Source organism: Colletotrichum aenigma (genome assembly GCF_013390185.1).
Source record: "Colletotrichum aenigma strain Cg56 chromosome Unknown KSG_Cg56_contig01, whole genome shotgun sequence".
NCBI lineage: Eukaryota > Fungi > Ascomycota > Sordariomycetes > Glomerellales > Glomerellaceae > Colletotrichum > Colletotrichum aenigma.
Window position 1 is genome coordinate 1687413 of NW_023500907.1, and position 19693 is coordinate 1707105.

General features: G+C 54.1%; 8 protein-coding genes across 8 annotated transcripts; 4 read left to right on the forward strand and 4 right to left on the reverse strand.

Moving 5' to 3' along the window:
* Nucleotides 1-1253: 1253 nt before the first annotated feature.
* On the forward strand, nt 1254-2427 carry rpc40 (DNA-directed RNA polymerases I and III subunit RPAC1; the record flags this gene model as incomplete). Its single annotated transcript, XM_037315705.1, has 2 exons — nt 1254-1298; nt 1357-2427. 2 exons carry the CDS (start codon nt 1254-1256, stop codon nt 2425-2427), a joined length of 1116 nt encoding a protein of 371 aa, XP_037185278.1.
* A 236-nt stretch (nt 2428-2663) lies between these two features.
* uba3 (NEDD8-activating enzyme E1 catalytic subunit) lies at nt 2664-4343 on the reverse strand (the record flags this gene model as incomplete). The annotated part of the gene is made up of 5 exons (XM_037315706.1): nt 2664-3736; nt 3789-3868; nt 3927-3932; nt 3990-4091; nt 4159-4343. The coding sequence occupies 5 exons, from the start codon at nt 4341-4343 to the stop codon at nt 2664-2666; spliced, it is 1446 nt and encodes a 481-aa protein (XP_037185277.1).
* Nucleotides 4344-4736: 393 nt separating this feature from the next.
* Nucleotides 4737-7753, forward strand: tel2 (DNA replication checkpoint protein tel2; the record flags this gene model as incomplete). Its single annotated transcript, XM_037315707.1, has 2 exons — nt 4737-5565; nt 5628-7753. The coding sequence occupies 2 exons, from the start codon at nt 4737-4739 to the stop codon at nt 7751-7753; spliced, it is 2955 nt and encodes a 984-aa protein (XP_037185276.1).
* Nucleotides 7754-8015: 262 nt separating this feature from the next.
* Nucleotides 8016-10649, reverse strand: nak1 (Serine/threonine-protein kinase nak1; the record flags this gene model as incomplete). Its single annotated transcript, XM_037315708.1, has 1 exon — nt 8016-10649. The coding sequence occupies one exon, from the start codon at nt 10647-10649 to the stop codon at nt 8016-8018; it is 2634 nt and encodes an 877-aa protein (XP_037185275.1).
* Nucleotides 10650-11171: 522 nt separating this feature from the next.
* On the reverse strand, nt 11172-12060 carry LCL3 (putative endonuclease LCL3; the record flags this gene model as incomplete). The annotated part of the gene is made up of 2 exons (XM_037315709.1): nt 11172-11642; nt 11698-12060. 2 exons carry the CDS (start codon nt 12058-12060, stop codon nt 11172-11174), a joined length of 834 nt encoding a protein of 277 aa, XP_037185268.1.
* Nucleotides 12061-12610: 550 nt separating this feature from the next.
* CGCA056_v000449 (NADH-ubiquinone oxidoreductase 49 kDa subunit) lies at nt 12611-14148 on the forward strand (the record flags this gene model as incomplete). The annotated part of the gene is made up of 3 exons (XM_037315710.1): nt 12611-13276; nt 13337-14078; nt 14132-14148. The coding sequence occupies 3 exons, from the start codon at nt 12611-12613 to the stop codon at nt 14146-14148; spliced, it is 1425 nt and encodes a 474-aa protein (XP_037185267.1).
* Nucleotides 14149-14473: 325 nt separating this feature from the next.
* On the reverse strand, nt 14474-16007 carry CGCA056_v000450 (Ubiquinone biosynthesis monooxygenase COQ6; the record flags this gene model as incomplete). The annotated part of the gene is made up of 2 exons (XM_037315711.1): nt 14474-15768; nt 15821-16007. 2 exons carry the CDS (start codon nt 16005-16007, stop codon nt 14474-14476), a joined length of 1482 nt encoding a protein of 493 aa, XP_037186201.1.
* Nucleotides 16008-16741: 734 nt separating this feature from the next.
* Nucleotides 16742-18946, forward strand: SRC1 (Inner nuclear membrane protein SRC1; the record flags this gene model as incomplete). Its single annotated transcript, XM_037315712.1, has 2 exons — nt 16742-18237; nt 18346-18946. 2 exons carry the CDS (start codon nt 16742-16744, stop codon nt 18944-18946), a joined length of 2097 nt encoding a protein of 698 aa, XP_037186202.1.
* Nucleotides 18947-19693: the final 747 nt, after the last annotated feature.

Here is a 19693-nt window from a genome sequence, read left to right on the forward strand (position 1 = left end):
TTGCTGAAAATTCTTGAAGAGTCAGGTGAGCAATGGTACTTGGACAGCCTGCCTGAGGAGTGAGGCATATCGCAGCGGTTTTCATCCTCGCTTTCGCTAGTGGACTGAGATCCGTCCCAACCAAAATATCTTCACACCAAATGAGGACAGTGCGTCTATTGAAGGCAAGGCGTATCAAACTTGGGTTGATGTGATTTTCCCGGCAGAGGATGATGAAAGGTGGTGGGCAACACTCAGAAGAAGAGAGATTTCCACGAGGTGTGTGGGAGTGGGTGTTGTGATTAGATTGCAAATATACCAAAACATGTAAGAGGGAAGAATCGGAGAGCATTCAGCGAAAATGAGAACACAGGGTCCAGCCAACAAAATAAGAGAGAAAAATAAAACCAATTCACCAGCAGTGGCGCTGCAGAGAATCAATTGATGGTGGTCGATCATCAAGTCCAAGGAGACATCAACTGGGAAACGTCGTCTCTCGCCCTCAACCACTCCCACGACCACTTGGCCGTGTCTGCTGGTGATGGTGTTCAAGTCAAGGCTACTCAAAAGGCACACCCACGCGTCAGCTTTTCAGCTAGAACAGTTGGTATTTCACAGGAAGTCAATATCAATTACTTACAAAATGTCCCTGACAAGAATTATACGTTTACGGAAAGAATTTGGGACATTCATGCCAACCTCGTTTGAATTTTTGTTTTCCTTTCGCAAGATCGCTACTTTCACGCCTGACCAGACGGATCGCACCCTTGAACGCAAGAAAGCTACCCAAGCCAGATGCAAGGGCCTTAGGTTCAGTGGTGAAATAAATGCTCCTGCCCCCAGAACCAAATCTCCGGAGAGATACAATGGTGTTGCTAAGAGATCAGTCTGCGTTGATGTTGACTACATTTACGGTCATCTATCGCTCAGAGGATCGTCGAGCGTGCTGTTGATTTATGCTCACCCTTGGTCTGCCTCGATCAAGTCACAGAATCGAGGCTTGATCGAGAACAGACATCTCACCTTCATCATAACAATGTTTTGGTGACAGAAGGACGTAAAAGTGCGAGGGCGTCGCATCTGCATTTGGAGATTCGTCGTTGACCCCGGCCCCAATTATGGGACCACTTTTCCTTCCAGAAGGGGGTGAGCCTATGTCACTGGGTGTGTACGTAAGCCGCATACTCTCGGTGTTGATAGAGGGGTCCTCTAAAAAATTTCCCTTCTTATCGATCGCAACTTTTTGCTGTTCAGCCATAGTGACAAACCACACCATGGCGCCCATCACACCCAGTCAAGCCGAGCTGGACCGGCGGAGGGTAAGTCAACAAGCCGTTCTACGCAGTCCTCGGTCCGTCTAACGCACTGCTTCTCCAGATAGTCGGCATCAACAAGGAGACCGTCACCGATGTGACCTCGACCGACTACCCGGGAACCTACCCGGGTGAAGACCACTCCTGGGACCTCGAAAAGTTCGCAGAGAACTTTCGCATCCAGTTCCACCACAACAGCCAGCACGACGCGTCATTCTCCCTGATCGGCGTCGACGCCTCCATCGCGAACGCCTTCCGTCGCACCCTCATCGCCGAGATCCCGACCGTCGCTATCGAGAACGTCTACATCGAGAACAACACCTCCGTCATCCAGGATGAGGTCCTCGCCCACCGCCTGGGCCTGATTCCCTTCACCGGCAACCCCGAGGGCATCCACAACTTCCTTAAGTGGTACCGCAAGCCTGAGGATGGCGGCAAGGGCTCTTTCGACTACAACACCGTCCAGCTGCGCCTACGCATCGAGTGCACCCGCAACCCCGACGCCAGCCCCAACGAGAAGGACCCGAACGTTGCCTTCAACCATGCGAGCGTCTACGCCAAGGATATTGAGTTTGTCCCCTCAGGCCGCCAGGTCGAGTTCTTCTCCGGCGAGGACGCCATCCGTCCCGTCAACCCGGACATCCTCATCGCCAAGCTGAGGCCGGGCCAGTGCATCGAGCTCGACATGCACATGCACAAGGGCATCGGCGCCGACCACGCAAAGTTCTCCCCCGTCGCCACCGCGTCATACCGTCTCATGCCTACCATCACTATCACACGACCGATCCTGGGCCAGGACGCCGAGAAGTTTGCTAAGTGCTTTCCCAAGGGCGTCATCGGCATCGAGAAGGTCACCAAGAAGGAGGCTGCGGTTGCCGGCAGCGGGTACGAGGGACACGAGGGCGAGAAGAAGGCTGTGGTCAAGGACGCCATGAAGGATACCGTCAGTCGCGAGTGCTTGCGCCATGCCGAGTTTGACGGCAAGGTGAAGCTGGGCCGGGTGCGCGACCACTTCATCTTTTCCATCGAGAGCACCGGGCAGTGGGACAGCGATCAATTGTTTTTGGAGTCGGTTAAGCAGTTCAAGACGAGGTGTATTCGTCTTGAGCAGCAGGTCATCAACATGGTTAGATGAAGCTTCACTGCACATGTACCATACCTATAGATATCCCGTGGTTTCTGGTTTTGCAACGGCTGGCTGGCAATGGAAAGAAAAAAGTTAATTCATGGCAATGCGTTTATTTTATTCTCTTGATATTTCACCTGAAACAATCAACTCCTGTTTTATGGCACATAGCGCCGCGCTTCGTCCGTCTTGGCCATATCATGCCTTCATTATTGTCCCTCGATACTTTTGTGGGGGTTTGGTGATTATGCAGTTCCCCTGAACCGCAGGTAGAAGTTGAACTCGAGTGGGAACGCCGGGTCAGTGACAATCACGTTTTGCCCGTCCTCCAGTCCCAACTCCTGGATGGTCTTCTCAAGATTCGGCCTTGTCTTTTCCTCCAAGCTAGGCGGGAATTGCATGTATAGCGTCTTGCCCTCGCCTCGAAGGGACGGTTTCTTCAGCTGAGCCTCCGGCCGGGTTGCGAACGAGTCCACAAGCTCTTGGAGGGTGCTGTTGGGGTCAACCTCCAGTGCTCGTGATTGCTGTCCGCAGACGGGGCAGTCCTCCTTCTTTTCGTGTCTGAAGGTGTAAGTGTAGACACTGTCGTTACCAGAGTACATCATGTAGTTCTCCTCCATGCCAAGCGTGGGTGCCGCAGAGCTTGCAAGCTTGAAGGCCTCGTTGCAGCATGACGCAGCAATGATGGCGTTCGTGGAGGCGATAGCCGGGATGATATTCTTGATCACGCCTTGGGTGAGGGCGTAGGTGACGCCCGAGATCTTGAACTCCTCTGCACGCGCAAGTGCCTTTTGGTACAACCACGAGACGTGTGCAGGGTCATCCTTGTCGAGCTGGGGGAACGGCTTCTCCTGATCCCATGCGATAACATGCGCCCACTCGATACAGTGCTCAGGCTGACGAGGGATTGAGGCGATGGTGCAGAGAGGAACAGCGGCTCTAGGGGCATGCATATCCAACTGACACTCGATACAGGAGGTCATTGAGGGGATGACCACACGAGCCTGACCCTTGAAACCCTCTGTACCGCCATCGATCAAGGGAATCAGACAGTCGGCATCCTCGCCCGCTTCAGCTATTGATACCAACATGGCGTTGATCCATCTTCGTGCTTCAATACTGTCCAGGCCACAGATGACAAGCTGAAATTGCTTGTAGAAGTCGGCGTCGAAGTCCTGGATGCGGCAGTTATGGGCGGTGATTGTGACGCCCTTCACACGGCGCATGACGAACTGCGCTGCGCATTCGGATTTTGACTTGCCCACATCGGACTGGCGGAAGAGGAATTGTCGGTTGAGGTTCGAGATATCGATAGTGTCTGGTACGCTTCAGTCCGCATGGGCGCTGCCATTGATGTCGGTTGCGCTTACCCATATCAATGACGTGGATGTCTTTGAACTTGGACATTGCCAAGTTCTTCAGTATTTCACAACCCAAACCGCCGGCACCACTGGGAACTCGTTAGTCGGAGGTGTCAGAGGTTTCATGGCAAGTGACGAGACACGTACATAACCCTGTTGACCCCATGTTAGCGACTGGCAATGATGTCGGAGTGCGTTTCCTTTGCTTACAATACTTTCATCTTGTCAAACTGCTCGAAGGCCTCCGGTGTTCCGGCGACATCTGGGTCGCTGAACGGGCCGGGGTTCTTTCGGATGTTGTCGAGATATGTCCTGAAATCATGCAGGCATCAGCAAACGAAACAGGCGATTCGCGATGACAAGCTCGGTTTGTATCTACCATCTCTTCTCTTCGTTCACGGTGCTGGCCGGCGTTGAGCCTGTGGCTATCGCAGTAGAGGCTTCGGTAGCCATGTCTGGTAGGAGAAGCCGGTCGAGCTTGGAGTTGAGGGACTGAACGGGCTCGAATGTGGTGTCTTGATCCCGCTGCTGAAGCTGGCTGTCGGGAGACGGAGGGGCCGACATGATGAAATAGGCGGCCTAAAGTGCCTGGACGATTGCGGCCGTGCACGATAAGCGTTATCGGAGGTCTATCGATTGCTCTAGTGGGGTTGCTACAAGGGTTAGGAGTGCTACACTAAGCCGAGGGTGGTGGGGTGGGTGGAAATGCTGTGAACGCTCTCGCAACGTCGTTGCCTTCGTCTGTGCTGCCTGCATTTTCCATCAGAAGCGAGAATGATGTGTTCCTACTTCTTATAAAAATTAAGCGCTTGCAGAACTAGATCGGAGATAACAAATGCCGATAGCCAACAAAGTTTGCTAAAAGATCTGGACGAACCAAGAAAACAAGCTCAAGATTAACCTTTTCTCGACTTTCCCCTTGGGACCATGCAATCGACCTAAGGCTAGTCAACGGCGATGGACTTCACCCCAGTCAGCACGACCTACCTCAAGGCCAGGCCTGTCGACCCTTCTCACCAGGAGTCAGAAACGATTGCCAAGGCTAAGCCGGCCATTCAAAGTACCGAGATCGACACTGTCGAGATTGCTTTGGAGACCTTGAAGAGCCAACCGGACTACGACACTCTCATATCTGTCTTACAGTCTCTCGATCATGGGCGTATCGCCAAGTCGGGCTTCAAGATCTCAAAGCCAAACCCGGAGGCCGCACAGATAATCCAGTGCCTAGTTTCGGAAATAATCCCGAATTACTGGCCTCTGTTGAAAGAGGATGCTTCTACCTCGAGAGCTGGTCAAGGAACCGATCTGGAGTTATTATTGAAATCCCTCAGAAACGTCACCGGGCTCAACGCAGCAATCACCCGGCTGAAAGCCTTGGTCCAAGAGTCAAAGGCTGGTGCGAAAGATGTGAAGAGGCCAGACCTAGCAATCAACTTGAACGTCCTCATTGAGGTCTGCTCGGCAGTGCTAGAAAGGGATGATTGCCTCGCTGCGCTTTGGGACGCGAGCAGCGCAGGTCTGGATACCGTGGCCCAGCGCCGCCCGATGGCTCACGAGTTCACCGCACTCATAGCTGGGGGGCGGCTTGTGTCAGTTGCAGCTGAGGCAGACGTCCTCGCCAACCCGGACAGAGCTTCGAGGAACGGTCTCTGGGTTGCCGACGGACTGCAATACAGCAAGTGGCTTGGAAGAAACATTACATACTGGGCAAAATGTGATATCTCTTCCGATGATATCAAGCTCTGTGCCGAAGTATTTGCAAGGTCACTGCGCCTAGGGTATTCAGGTAGGTCAATTGCTATCCGTTTTCTGCTGTTGGGAGGGACGTGTCAATTAACCCTGTGCCAGATGCATTGATGAGGCAGCTCATCACGGATATGCTCCTTGGTCCAGAAGATAATCGCAACGCTTTCTTCAAACTATTCGGTCAATTCTCCCAGCTGGAACAGAAACGAACAATCTTCGCGGTCCTGAAACACTTGTCTGAAGTCTTCCTTAACAAGCTAGATGATGAAGAGACCGCAGAGCCGAGCCAAACCATCTCTGCAGCTGCGGGTGTTGTTTACAGGTTGATCGCAAACGGGGAGAGTCGGAAAACTCATCTTGTTTCATGGCTCACAAGCTCTACCGGCGCTGGTCTCGGAGAAGGCATTGGGATCAGACGTGCGGTTTTGGCTGCTTTGGCCCAAGATAAAGAGTGCATCAACCTAGTTCTCGAAAAGAGCATCAACCAATTTGGAGACCAGCTCTACATCAAGCACTCTCCAATTCTGCAGCAGCAGGCCCACGCCCAGGTCCTGCTTCTCAGTGCCGGATACGTCAACAGGCTCTCGCCCCTGAAACTCAAAATGATCATGCGGTCTGCCGCCTACCTTAATACTGTCTCCAACAGAATTGGTGCCTCTCAAGAGAAAGCCAGATTTCTAGGCCTGGCGGTAGGCGAGGCACTCTCGAGTCTGATTGATGGAAGCGACAAAAAATTGGATTTCAAGATGGAGGAGATGGAGACCAACGAAGCCAAGTTCTACAAAGATCTAGTCAAGGTAACAGATCAGGTCGGCCCCATCGACGTCCTCATCACCAAGCTCTCAGCAGAAGAGAAGAGACAGCCACTGGCACCCAAACCATCTCGACCAAAGCCAGCTCCGAAGCCGAAGAAGCAACCTGCCGCGCCCTCAAAGTTTATCATCCAAGAAGTGTCAGACTCGGAAAGCGAAGACGAAGATCTTGTTCGCTATGCCAAACCTGACTCCGACCCAGAAGACTCAGACGAGGACCCGACTCTTGTGCGCCGCGACAAACCCAAGGCTCCTGTTTACGTCCGCGACCTGCTCTCCTATCTCCGCGATACAGACAACTACGACAAGCAGAAGCTCGCCTTGACAACAGCTCCTACCTTGATCCGGCGCAAAGCCAACTTTGGAACAGAAGTGACCGACCACGCCGAAGAACTCGCCACGCTGCTCGTAGGTCTGCAAGACAAGTTCGAGATTGAGAATTTCTGGGACCTCCGCTTGCAAGGTATGATGGCTGTCGTGGTAGCTCAACCGCAAAAGATGGGACAGTGGTTTGCAAAGACGTTCTTTGATGGCGACTACTCCGTCTCCCAGCGCGCCTCAGTTCTCATCGTGCTCGGCCTTAGCGCCCGTGAGCTCGCCGGCTTCGATGCCTCAGAATACGCCGCCGCGGCATCCTTTCCCTCCAAACGCCTCCCGGAGAAGATGGAGGCACTCTACCTCGACGAGTCAACATCCAAAAAGCTCCCCTCGTCAACCCTCAAGGCCCTTCCCTCCAACGCTCTCGACACCATCGCCAACTCCCTAACTTCGGCCTTCATGGCTCCCATAGCAGCCAACGCAGCAGATGCAACAACCGGCCCCGACGCCCTGAAACTCTCCACCTTCACCTCTCGCCTCCAAAATAAGACGTCCAAGAAGAAGACCGGCCTACGGTCCATTCCCAACACAACCGCCTCGGTGCTCAGCACATCCTTCTTCTTCCCTCTGACCGCACGCTTCCAGCATGCCCTGCGCTCCCACTCCGCTCGCTCAGGCGTCTTCATCCAGTCCCATCTGCTCTCGCTCTACCTCAAGACGCTCGCCGTGCTCATCCACTCGGCGGGTCCAGCGACACTCGCGCTCCCTCAGATGACGGCCGAACTCTGGGATCTGCTGCTCGGTGTGCGAACTCATGTTTCAGGGGACGTCCCGGGTACACACGCGCTACTGATTGCGCTGGCTGCTATGTTGGAAGTCAACGAGGCAACGGACATGCGGCGACTTTGCGAGGCGCACCCCCGCGAGGTTGTCGAGACGCAGGAGTGGGTTAGTGGCATCTTCAACAATACCCGCGGAGAGGATGGCGGGGAGGAGAATGATGTCAAGATGCTTGCCGCTGCGGTACTCATCAAGCTGCAAGAGGCAGCGGAAAAGTATCGCGCCCTACTATTGGGCGACATGATTGGATTCCAGTAGGATAGAGTTTACCTGAATCGGAGAGAAATTGTCCAAAGGAGTGACTGTTATTCTTACTAACTATATGTGGCCGTGGCTGTGACTTTTACATTAAAAACAGAGGTGAGGACCCGTAGTAATATGAACCATCCAACAAAATAGCAATACGCCTCCGCTATTTTACACTATTTCCGTAAACGCCTGTATGCCCTCCCTGTGATAGGTTACCAGCCTCTGGCATCGAATATTCGTATACTGTGATGATTGCTGGCAAACCGATGCGCTATGCCATCTCTCCCATCAAGTCCTGTCTGCCACCCTTGCGCACAGGCAGTGTAGACAGGTACTGGTTCGCGTGACTCAAGTGTTCACCCAAACTCATCGCCATCCTCCGCAATTCCTCCTTCACAGCGTCGGCGCTGGCTGAACCCTGCATAACCTCGACCGATGGCGGTGCCGGAGGAGGCGGCAGTGGCAGTGGCACTGATCCGCGGTTCGTCGAACGTGGGATACCAGGGAAAACAGGCTGCGCGGCTTGCTGAGGTGTCAGGAACTCAGGATCTGAGTAGTCCGCGCTGTTGAACGACTGGTAGGTATTGAGTCGCAGCCCGGCCTGGCCGTTGGCAGGGCGAACGGTGCCGCTGGGCTCGGCTAGGTTGAGGTCGACCAGGCCGAGGTCATCATCTTTAGGGATGCTCCTTGCGAAATCGGAATCATCGGACACATAGATTGACGGTTCTCGGTTTGTTGCTGGAACATAGATGGACGGCTCGCGGTCTGATGTGGGAATGTAGAGCGATGGCTCGCGATCTCCTGCAGGAACGTAGATAGAAGGCTCGCGGTCTCCCGCAGGCACGTAGATAGAAGGTTCTCTGTTGGACGTTGGAACATACAGAGACGCGTGGCGCTCGAGATCGAAGGGATTGGCGAGGCCCATCTCTGAACCACTTACTGAAGCAACGTCTGAGTTGGCCGTGGACGGACGGGTGAGCTCTGGCGTGGGGTCTGCGAGGCCCATGTCGAGGTCAATTAGACTGCCGGTTGATATGCGGTTGTTCTGGTTGCTTTGCGGAACCATGAGATCGTCCAAATCAATCAAGCTCCCGGTGGATTCTCTGTTGTTCATCTGAGAGTTCGACCGTGGGACCGTCAAGTCACCTCCATAGTTAGGGGCGGGGACAGGGTCGGTCTGATGGTGGAACATTTGAGGTCTGGAGGCGGAGTTGGGTCCTGAGCGGTCCTCGTTAAAAGGAAACCTGGACATTTCAGGGTTCGCCGAGGCTGGCGGCGCCATTGATGGGAACTTCCAGTCCTGCGTCCTTCTGTTGGGGTTCAGATCGGCTGGGTCGCTCAGAGGTGGCTTGTTGAAATCTGGTTCGTCTCCCATGTGGTAGTCAACAGACACACGTGGTGCACCAGCTCTGATGGTATTCATGTCCACAAAGTTGGCAAGGTTGCTACCATTCAGCGAAGCATCGAGGTCGATGAGAGACTCTCTTACTGTCATCGACTGAAGGGAATCGTCTCGGAGAGGGAGATCGGAAGCCGGCGGAGGGACAGGCCGGCCATAGTAAGCCCGGGAATTATCTTCGTAGTTGGAAATCGTATTGGGGTCAAAGACTTTTTCGAGAGGAGCCTTCATCGCGGCAAGCGCTTGAGGAGGTGGCCTTCTGCGACCACCCTTCGGCTTGTTCCTTGACATTTCATCCAGAAATCCGGGATCAAAATCTACGTTTGAGCCATACACATCGTAGACCGCCTGGACATCTGTGTTTTGAAACACCTGTTGATCGAAAGCCATGGTCGTGCTGAAGTTCCATTCGTCATTCGCCATCGCTGTGGATGACAAGTCTGAGTCGTCCGTGTCCCAGACATTTTGCGCACCCCCAGGTGCGAATAGGGACTTTCGACTGCCACCCTGGGACTCCCACAACTTGAAACCTCTAACCAGCAGAGCCAGTGACGAGGCAGGATACTTCTGTGCGGTGTTGGCGATGTAGGGATGCTTTTGGACATCTTCGATCGTTGGCCGCTTCGAAGGTTCTTCCTGTAAACAATAGCTTACGAGATCCTTGAGTTGATCGGAGTACTGATCACCCTCCAATCGAGGCGTATGGGCCTTGATGTAGTTTCCGAGTTGATAGACGTCGATTCCTGCCATAACGTTCGGCGGCAGACCTGAGGCAATCTCATACACCATGGAGCCAAATGCCCAAATGTCTACCTCCGTACCGTAGGATGTTGACTGATCAAAGAGCTCAGGAGCCATCCAGTGAGGCGTGCCAATGAACGTAGATCGCTTGTCAAACTTGGTCTCGATGACACCAGCAACTCCAAAGTCACAAAGCTGAACGCCGCCAGCCTCGGTGACCAGGACGTTGGCGCACTTGATGTCTCGGTGAATAATTCCTTGCCGGTGAACCCAGAAGACAGCCTCTGCAACCTCCCTGAGAATGGGAACGATCCACTTCTCTTGAAGTCCACCCGGGGCCGTCGGCTTCATGAGCGTCGCGACACTTCCTCCAGCACAATACTCGGTGATCATCCACATTGACTGGCCGACGGGAAGCGCGTCGATGACATGATTGATGTTCTTGGCGCCACTGTCACTGAGAAGCTTCAGGGCGTTGACTTCGGCCAAAAATTCCTTGAAGGTGTCGGCGAGTTTGGGATTGACGGTGTCACTCTCTTCGATGTCGATGATCTTGACCGCAACGAGCATACTCGTATTAATGTCGGTTGCTTTATAGACTCGACCAAAACTTCCTTTGCCGATGAGCTCGTTGAGAAGATAAGGTGGCTTGTCCTGGCCTGCCTTGGCCACCTCCTCATCAACCGCGGACTGCATCTTCTTTGCATCTTCGAGAGCTTTCTGCTTGGTCACCGAGAAGTCGGGACCCCTGACCTGTAGCGACATCTTGGGCGAAGGGTCGCCGCCAGCGACGATTAGGAGATACGGTGTGTATGAGAGAACAGCAGTCGAAGCAAATATAATTGTCGGAAAAGGGCCTGAAGAAACACGAGAAACACTCCGACGTTCAATGTTGAAGTCGCTTGGTGAGGATTGGGAGAAGGTTGGCCACTGAGGCGTCCGACACCTCTGAAGTTCGGGTCAAACACAGGGGCAGGCGTACGGTACAGTGCAAGGGGCAGGAGCCAGCAAGCGACCCGGGAAATTGCCAGCCAATCATGCAGCCGTATTGACAAATCAGCTATATGCAACTAGGCGATTGCCAACTCATTCACCCTCACAGATCCCAGTCGATTTCACCGTTGCTCATAACGCATCTATTCTCATGAAGGGTTACCCTGGCATCTCATGTCCTATGATAGGTACCGTATATGCTCGCTGCTAGTGATTGTCGTATGTGCATGTCGAAAATGAATCGGCTCATAAACAGTCATGTCTCATGCAGAAGCCGTACCCGCAGCCCTCGTCTCAAAAGAACCACCAGGTCTTCTTCTCTTCTTTCTTCTTCTTCTCATCCGGCTTCACCTCCTCCACGACCTTCTCTCCCGCCTCGTTGATTCTCGTCTTGTAATCCCTGGGACTTTCAAAGTCGCTAGCCTTGCCAGCCCAAATGCCTAGCTTCTGTTCCTTGGCCTTGGCTTCAGCGGCTTTGTACTTTTGTTCAAAACCTCCCCATTCCACTCCGGACTTTGCCTCGTAAGTCGTTGCCAGGCCTCGCTTCAGCATCTCCAACCCGACGTCCTTTTTGAAAAGGAACGGTCTCACGAAGACAGTCGCAACGACGCGGTCGTATTGGTCGCGTTTGTGGATCCTTGCCCAGATGCGTCGGTTCAAGATGTAGTCGTTGAGCCATTTGAGAGCTTCTGGAGCACCTGGTTGTCCAGGCTTACCAAAGTGAGCGCCCTCAGGAGCATCGATCCCAGCCAATCGCACAGGTATCTGAACGGCGCTTGTTAGTGGTTGTGCCCCTCAAATGTGTAAGAACAACTCTCACCGTCTTCCCCTTGAGCTTGGCTTTGGTGGTGGGAACTCTCCTCAGTGAACCCCACAGAGCGAGCCTCCCGCCTGGGGTATGGTACATGTGGAAGTTATCTCCATCCCCGACACTCGTGACCCGGCCGAACAGTGTCCGTTTCCTGAAGAGGTCTGGTGAGATATGCCCGGTTGTGGGATATCGCCGCAGGCGTGAGTTATAAAAAGTGAATACGGCCAGCGACCCAACAGCGGTCAGGAAGACGGGCGCCCACTCTCTCGCGGCGTGCAGTGGAGGATCTGGCTGCGGGAGGAGGTCATTCCAAAAGATGGACTTTTTCTCTTTGGGAGGCTCAGGTTTCCCTGACCCGAAAGGCCATAGCATTTTCGGTGACTCCTCTCAGAGGAGTTCGGGCCTGCTCTTCTCACCGACGGAGTGCGAAAAGCGGTCTGGGGCTTCTTGTCAGCCAGATCTGGAAAGATAACTGAGATGAGCCATTTGCCATTAAATGAAACAAAAAAGCGAGTTTTGCTCATCCATCCATCTGAAAAGTTAGAGCGACGTCGACAAGGACTTGTAGTGATTTTTTGACGATGAAAAAGTTTCCTTACCTCTTTTTTGCAGCGGCTGCAGCTCAGGTGCGTTTGTTGGAGAGCTCTCAATTAAAGGTCGCATCCTTGTAGCTTTCCGCTGGACCGTTTACTTGCACCGTGCCACACTGTCCGCGGAAGGGCTGCGGCCCGCCAAACCAATCAGCGCGAGGCAATTACTGGTTTCTGAGCTTTCCGACATGACACTCACACTTCAATTCGAAGGCGAATCCCCTCCATCCAACGTAGCCGGCACCCAGCCATTGGCATAATAAAGGAGGCTCAATTGGGGGCACGCATCTCGTCGACCTCTTTTGAAGCCGTCTCTCCACTCTACATCCACCATGGCAGGCCTCTACCGACTCGCCGGCCACAGCGCCAAGAGGTTATGTCTGCGCCCGGCAGCTTCCTCGTTCAACGCCGTTCGCCCTTTCTCGACGACCTACCGCCGCCGATACGCCGATGCCTCCACCGAATACCAAGGAACGAGGCTCACGCCCGTCGCCTCCGACTTCTCTCCCGCCGCCGACCCTTACAGCATTACCCGGCCAGTGGGCACCGATGGCCACACCAAGGTTACCGAGGAGGGCGTGGAGGACCGCAAGATCCGCCACTACACTGTCAACTTCGGTCCCCAGCATCCCGCCGCTCACGGTGTGTTGCGTCTGATTCTCGAGATCAACGGTGAAGAAATCGTCAGAGCCGACCCCCACGTTGGCCTCCTCCACCGAGGTACCGAGAAGCTCTGCGAGTACAAGACATACACTCAGGCCCTTCCCTACTTCGACCGTCTCGACTACGTTTCCATGATGACGAACGAGCAATGTTTCGCCCTGGCTGTTGAGAAGCTCCTGAACGTTGAGATCCCCGACCGCGCGAAGTGGATTCGCACCCTGTTCGGCGAGATCACCCGTATCCTGAACCACTTGATGTCCGTTTTGTCGCACGCCATGGACGTTGGTGCTCTGACGCCCTTCTTGTGGGGCTTCGAGGAGCGTGAGAAGCTCATGGTAAGTCGGATATTTAGTCCTGAAGGAATGTGGGAAAACTCCGGCTGACCCGGTTGCCAGGAATTCTATGAGCGTGTCTCCGGTGCTCGTCTCCACGCCGCCTACGTCCGTCCCGGAGGTGTCCACCAGGATATCCCCGTGGGTCTTCTTGACGACATCTACCAGTGGGCCACTCAGTTCGGCGACCGTATCGACGAGACCGAAGAGATGCTTACAGACAACCGTATTTGGATCCAGCGTCTCCAGGGTGTTGGTGTGATCTCTGCCGCCGAGGCTCTGAACCTGTCTTTCACTGGTGTCATGCTCCGTGGTTCCGGTGTTCCTTGGGATATCCGCAAGAGCCAGCCTTATGATGCTTATGACCAGGTTGAGTTTGATGTTCCCGTCGGTGTCCGTGGCGACTGCTACGACAGATATCTCTGCCGTATGGAGGAGTTCAGACAATCCCTGCGTATCATCCACCAGTGTTTGAACAAGATGCCTGCCGGCCCCATCCGCTGCGAGGACTACAAGATCTCTCCCCCGCCCCGCTCTGCCATGAAGGAGAACATGGAGGCTCTCATCCACCACTTCCTCCTCTACACCAAGGGCTACACAGTTCCCCCTGGTGAGACATACTCTGCCATCGAGGCCCCCAAGGGTGAGATGGGTGTCTACGTCGTCAGTGACGGTAGCGAGAGGCCCTACCGTGTCCACATCAGAGCCCCTGGTTTTGCCCACTTGGGTGGCTTTGATCACGTTTGCAAGGGTCACATGCTTGCTGACGCTGTGGCGGTTATCGGTACGATGGATTTGGTGTTCGGTAAGTTTTCCTAGTTTCTCAAGTTTCGACCCGCATAACTAACGTCAATTCAGGTGAGGTTGATCGGTAGAGTGCTTCAGAGGAGGGAAATCAAAACGACTGTCAGGAATCTTCTTCCTTTTGTACTTGTAGAGTGAAGAGACAGAGCATTTACGTATATACCGCATTGTTCTCTTTTCTAAAAGGAATCTTGCTCAGACTCGATGGATTGCGGCAGCCCGTGGGCTATTCACCACATATGATGATTCCCCTTTACTCTTGAGAACGAAGAACCGGATTCATCAAGAATTCATGGTAACTGATGTGACGACTACATAGAGCGCTGGACGACCAACTTGACAGCCAATCCGTCAACTTTTGCAATACGATAATGTTACAGTGTACATTCGGTTTTCTCAGAACAACTTAGCGCCGGTTGTAGAAGCCTGCTCCATGAAGAACTTCTTCAAAGGACCCATGGCATTGACGGCACTCAGGCCGATAGACCGCAGTGGTACCAGCGGCCCGCTCTCGACGGAGTAGAGCTTGTGAAGCTTGTCACAGACGCCCATCACAACGTGGTTGGCGATGTAACGCTCCGAGTTATAAGCCTCGAGGGAGATGGTTGAACCCAGGTCCTGACCGGTAGACACGGCGGTCTCGATGGTCTTCACGAGACTCTGAACATCACCTTGGCCTTGGTTCAGACCCTGACCAGCCAGGGGGTGAATGGTGTGTGCCGCATCACCAACAAGAGCAATCCTCTCAGCCGTGTAGGTGTCGGCATGCCGCAATTTGAGAGGGAATGAAGCAATCGTGCCGTCTTGGACACCGACAACCTGCTGAGGGACTGCGCAGCGGTCCACCGGGGTGTGCTCAAGTCTCCAATCGAGCTCCTCCGACTGGCCAGACTCTTGGGTGTGCATGAATCCAATATCAACCGGGCTCAGCCGGAAGGCAGCGTTGACCATAGCAATAAACTCCTTGGGCGGGAGGCTCTTCAGAAATGCGGCCCGCTCAGGCGTTGTTGACCAGACCAAGGTCGAGTAGTTACCTGGAAGAGGCAGCATGGCTACCGGTCCAGTAGGCAGGAAACGTTGGTAGGCGATCTTGTTGTATTCGCCGCCCCATCCATCTCCCTCCATTTGCAGAGTTGCAACAACACCGTGCCTGCCGTAGTCCCAGCCGCGAGCTTTGATGCCAGCAAATGTGCGAACAGGGCTGTTTGCGCCGTCCGCTCCAACCAGCAACCGCGCATGGAGCTTCTTCCCGCCTGACAGGTGTACGACAGGCCATTGCGTCAAATCGAAGTCTTCCGTCTCCTCGCCGAAGCCAATGTGCTCAACCCGTGCACTGTCGTACACTGACACTCCACTCAGCTCGTCCAGGCGACTCAACAGGCCCGAAGTCAAGTTGAGGTTCTCGCACATGTAAGCGATGGTCCTCCCCTCTGAGATTCCTCCAGGTAAGTCAAACTCGATCCTTGCGCCGCTGACACCATCCCAGACCTGCATCTCATTGTAATCCTGGACACGGTCGCGCTTCAGATGACTCCATGCGCCGATCGTGTTGAGGTATTGTGCGGAAGTCGGCGTGAGGGAGCTGCAGCGATTCGAGAACTTGTCGGCGGGGAGCTTCCAGGCGTGGGTCTTGGAGAGGTCCTGGGCTTCAACAAGAGCTACCCTGAGGCGGGATGTCACCGGGTTGGCTCCTAAAAATGATCAGCCTTCATTCAATCGTTGGAGCAACCGATTGGTTCGTACGGAGAGCAGTCAGAAGACTGAGACCTGCCGGCCCGCCTCCCACGCAGACAACATCGTAGATGTCTGGTTCCGACGCCGACGAAGATGCGCTTGTGCTCGCGTAAGACCGCCGGCCCTGCGATTGAAATCTGCGAGTGCAGGTCTTGCAGACAAACCTTGGCCGAAGAAGAGCGCGTGAAGCTGCCATTTTTTTTACAGCCAGTTGACAACTTCCTGGCAGGGTGGCAGGTACGATCTTGACGTATGATCACATGGGACGATCAAATCGAATAGCTCCAATATGTCAGGGCAAGCTCGAAAAAAGTTCGCCACGTTGAAAGCCACAGCCAGGCCTCCCGGTCGTTCGGAACAGTCCCTCCAAGTGTGGCTGTGTCTATCACCCGCGATCTGTGCTGATTGGAAGCCATAACATAACCCCTGCAATTTCAACTGATGTCCCCCCTGTCTGCCTGCTCTGCCTGCTCTAGGCCCCCACACTAGGTGTTTTTCAGACACCTCATGACCCAGTACGTTGCCACAGCACCCAGACAGCGGGAGCGGGCGATTTTGTTGCGTCAGTGGGCTCTTATTTGACTTTCCCTATCAACATCTGTCCACTGGGCGCATCGTCTGCACAACTTGCATCTTACACCATCGCTAAGATCTGGTGCCCGCCTGTCAAGGCCGCAGAAACAAGGCCAAAACCTCCGTGCGACACGTTTTTTCTACCTTGCTGTTGGAAGCCTGCTTACCCTTTTCTTCAGGGTTCCACAGTCGAGAGAGCAAACAACGACAGCTACCTTTGACATCGCCGTCGCAAAGTGTCTCACTCGCACGGATCTCACCACAGTCTGTCCTTGCTTGGGTATAACGTCCGATTGCTTCTTGTCGTCTGTTGCTCTTCCTTTCTCTTCATCCAACAACAGACAGCTCCAAGCAAACATGGACGAGTACGAATACCTCCAGCCCGGGTTCGACCCGAAATCGCTGACGGTCCCCCGCCTGCGATCGATCCTCGTGGCGCACGAAATTCAATACCCCTCGACAGCAAAGAAGCCTCAGCTTGTCGATCTCTTCAACGAAGAGGTCTTGCCTCAAGCGAAGAAGATTCTGGCGAAGCAGGCTAGAGCCAAGCGGTCAAGCAAGGGGATCGTGGATATGGGAAGCAATCACGAAAGCGAGTCTTTTGATGATTACGACCTCGCCCCGCCACCACGACGCAGGACGACCCGATCGCAGTCTCCGCGCAAGGCTTCCACCCGAGTTAAGAGCGAGGAGTATGAACAACAGCCGCCGGCCCCGATCAGCCCAACGAAGAGGAAGGTGCGAGCAAGCAGCCGGCAACCTGTGGAGCCTGAGCCGTACTACGAGCCTGAGCAGGTTGAGCAGTTGGAGCGGTTTAAGCAGCCCGTGTTTGAGCAACCAGAGCCGCCCAAGTCGGTCCGCACCAAGCGCAACGTGACCCCGCACATCAAGCAAGAAGAGTCCGAGGAGGACTTTTTCAAGAAGCGGAGGGAGTCTGAGTACTTCTCGATGGACAACCCGTTCCAGAGCGGCAGCTCGCCGGCACCCATCAAGACCCCTGCTACGGGACGCAGGAGAACTGGACAGGATCTTTTCCAGAACGACAGTGTACGACGACGAACGGACGGCCATTACGCCGAAGAGCGACCGAAGTCATCCAGGAAATCACAGGCCTTTGAGGTCCCTGTTGGTACATTGTTGCGCGAAGAGACACCAGAGTATCAGCCGGCTGAAATTGTCGAGGCTGGCGAAGAGTTCACTCCGGATGCTCAATTTGAAATGGAGCAGGAAATGGCGGCAAGTGGTGAAAGTGCTCTGGCACCCCGCCGTACGCCAGCCCGTCCCAGAAGAAGTCTCGCCAAGCCTTTCTGGGCCCTGGCTGTCTCTTTGCTTGGAGCCTACGGCGCTTGGTACCGTCAAGAGAAGGTGGCTGTTGGATACTGCGGACTAGGCCGTCCCGCGACGCAAATCATCCCCGCGGATATCCCCGTCCCTGACTGGGCGGTCCAGCTGGCTGAGCCTCAGTGCGAGCTGTGCCCTCAGCACGCTTACTGCTATGAGGACTTCTCTGTCCGCTGTGAGCCCGACTTCATCCTGAAGCCGCACCCACTTGCCCTTGGTGGCCTGGTCCCCTTGCCCCCAACATGTGAGGCCGACGGTGAGAAGGTCCGAAGGGTGAAGGCTGTGGCCGACAAGACAGTCGAAGAGCTCCGAGAGAGGCGGGCCCAGTTTGAGTGCGGTGATTCTACCGACGAAGCCCAGCAGGCGCCGGAGGCCCCCGCGATTGATGAGGAGGAGCTTAAGAAGGTCATCAGCGCAAAGAGAAGCAAGAAGATGAACAAGCAGGAGTTTGACGACCTGTGGGTTGCCGCCATCGGGGATGTCAAGGGTCGCGAGGAAGTGGAAGTTGTTCCGTAAGTCAACATCTCCTGTTTTGCTCTTCACAGACTTCAACCTGCCCCTATATCAAAATCGTCAACTCCTAACATGCGTACTAACCAGATCGGATGTGCCCGAAGTAGAAAGGCCAATTCCACCTCAGTTTCAGACGCCTACCTATCGTCCTCCTCTCTCGCTCGCCTTCCAATCGGCTGCGCCATCAAGCGCTCGTTCAGGCTCGGGCTGGCAAGACATCGACTCTCAATTGGATCTGTGATCGCGTTGATTGTTAGTTACTTTTACGTGCGCTCCAAGTACAGATCCCATAAGGCGACTGTGGCCCAGGTCCCAGCGCTTGTTGATCTCGTTCTGGCTCGGCTGGCAACGCAGAAGGAACTCGGTGAGGAAGAGATCGACGACCCTTGGCTCTTCCTGCCCAACCTCCGCGATGACGTTCTCCGCTCTGTGCACTCGCTCGGCGAGCGTGATCGCATCTGGAAGCGTGTCAAGGCTGTTGTTGAGCAAAATAGCAACGTGAGAACCAGTCAAAGAGAAGGACGCAGCGGCGAGGTTGGTCGCGCTTGGGAGTGGATCGGACCTATCACGGGAGACACTGCTAGACGGCGTAAGAGCGGAAGGATTTCCTTTGGCGCGGGACCGGACGTCAAGACAGAAGATACCCCTGATGCGGCGGAGAAGGCTGGCGCTCACTCGAAATGGGAAGAGTCGCGACCTATCTACTGAATGCACGATATGGATGATGCTTGAACGTCCGGGGGAATGGTTTATTGAGCTCTTACGATCCCAAAGGACGACCGCGTGTAACATTTTCTTTGTAACAACATATCTGACGCGTGGAAAGGAGGCCCCGTGGGCTTTTCGTTTCTCAATACCTTGCTTACGAGCTTTGGGATGGGTTTAGTTTGGTCTGAGGCGGCGTTCAGGCTTGTTTGTTGTACAATGTCAAGAACAGACTTCTCCTTGCCTCGATTTTCCAAAGAGAGAACAGCAACATTGAACAGATTTTATTGCTCGTTGACTTTCGTTGCGATTTCATGATTGATTGACTTTGAAATGATTTCCGTTGACTTTCGTTGCGATTTCATGATTGATTGACTTTGAAATGATTTCTGTCGACATGGTGGGGTTGGCGTACCGACGGGCCGGTTGCTATGCTCGGACGGGGAATGTCGGAAAGGGTCGGAGTTAGAGGCGGAGATGGGCGGGCGGAAAAGAACACCCGCAACGCCACGGCATTCAACATGTCAATTGAGTGTGGCCTTGATAGATAGCTGTAGGACCGATAGTCAATGAAATTTAATGATGACACACATCGTGTCCGTTTTGAAGATCGTGAATGCCGTCGAGTACATGTTTCTTCTAATTAAACATATTACGCGACACGTAGCAGATGTCAAGGCGTCCTTTTCGAAGTTCTTGGATTGGCTAATGCACAGGTGTTTATTGACACGCAAGGGAACCCCTTGGACA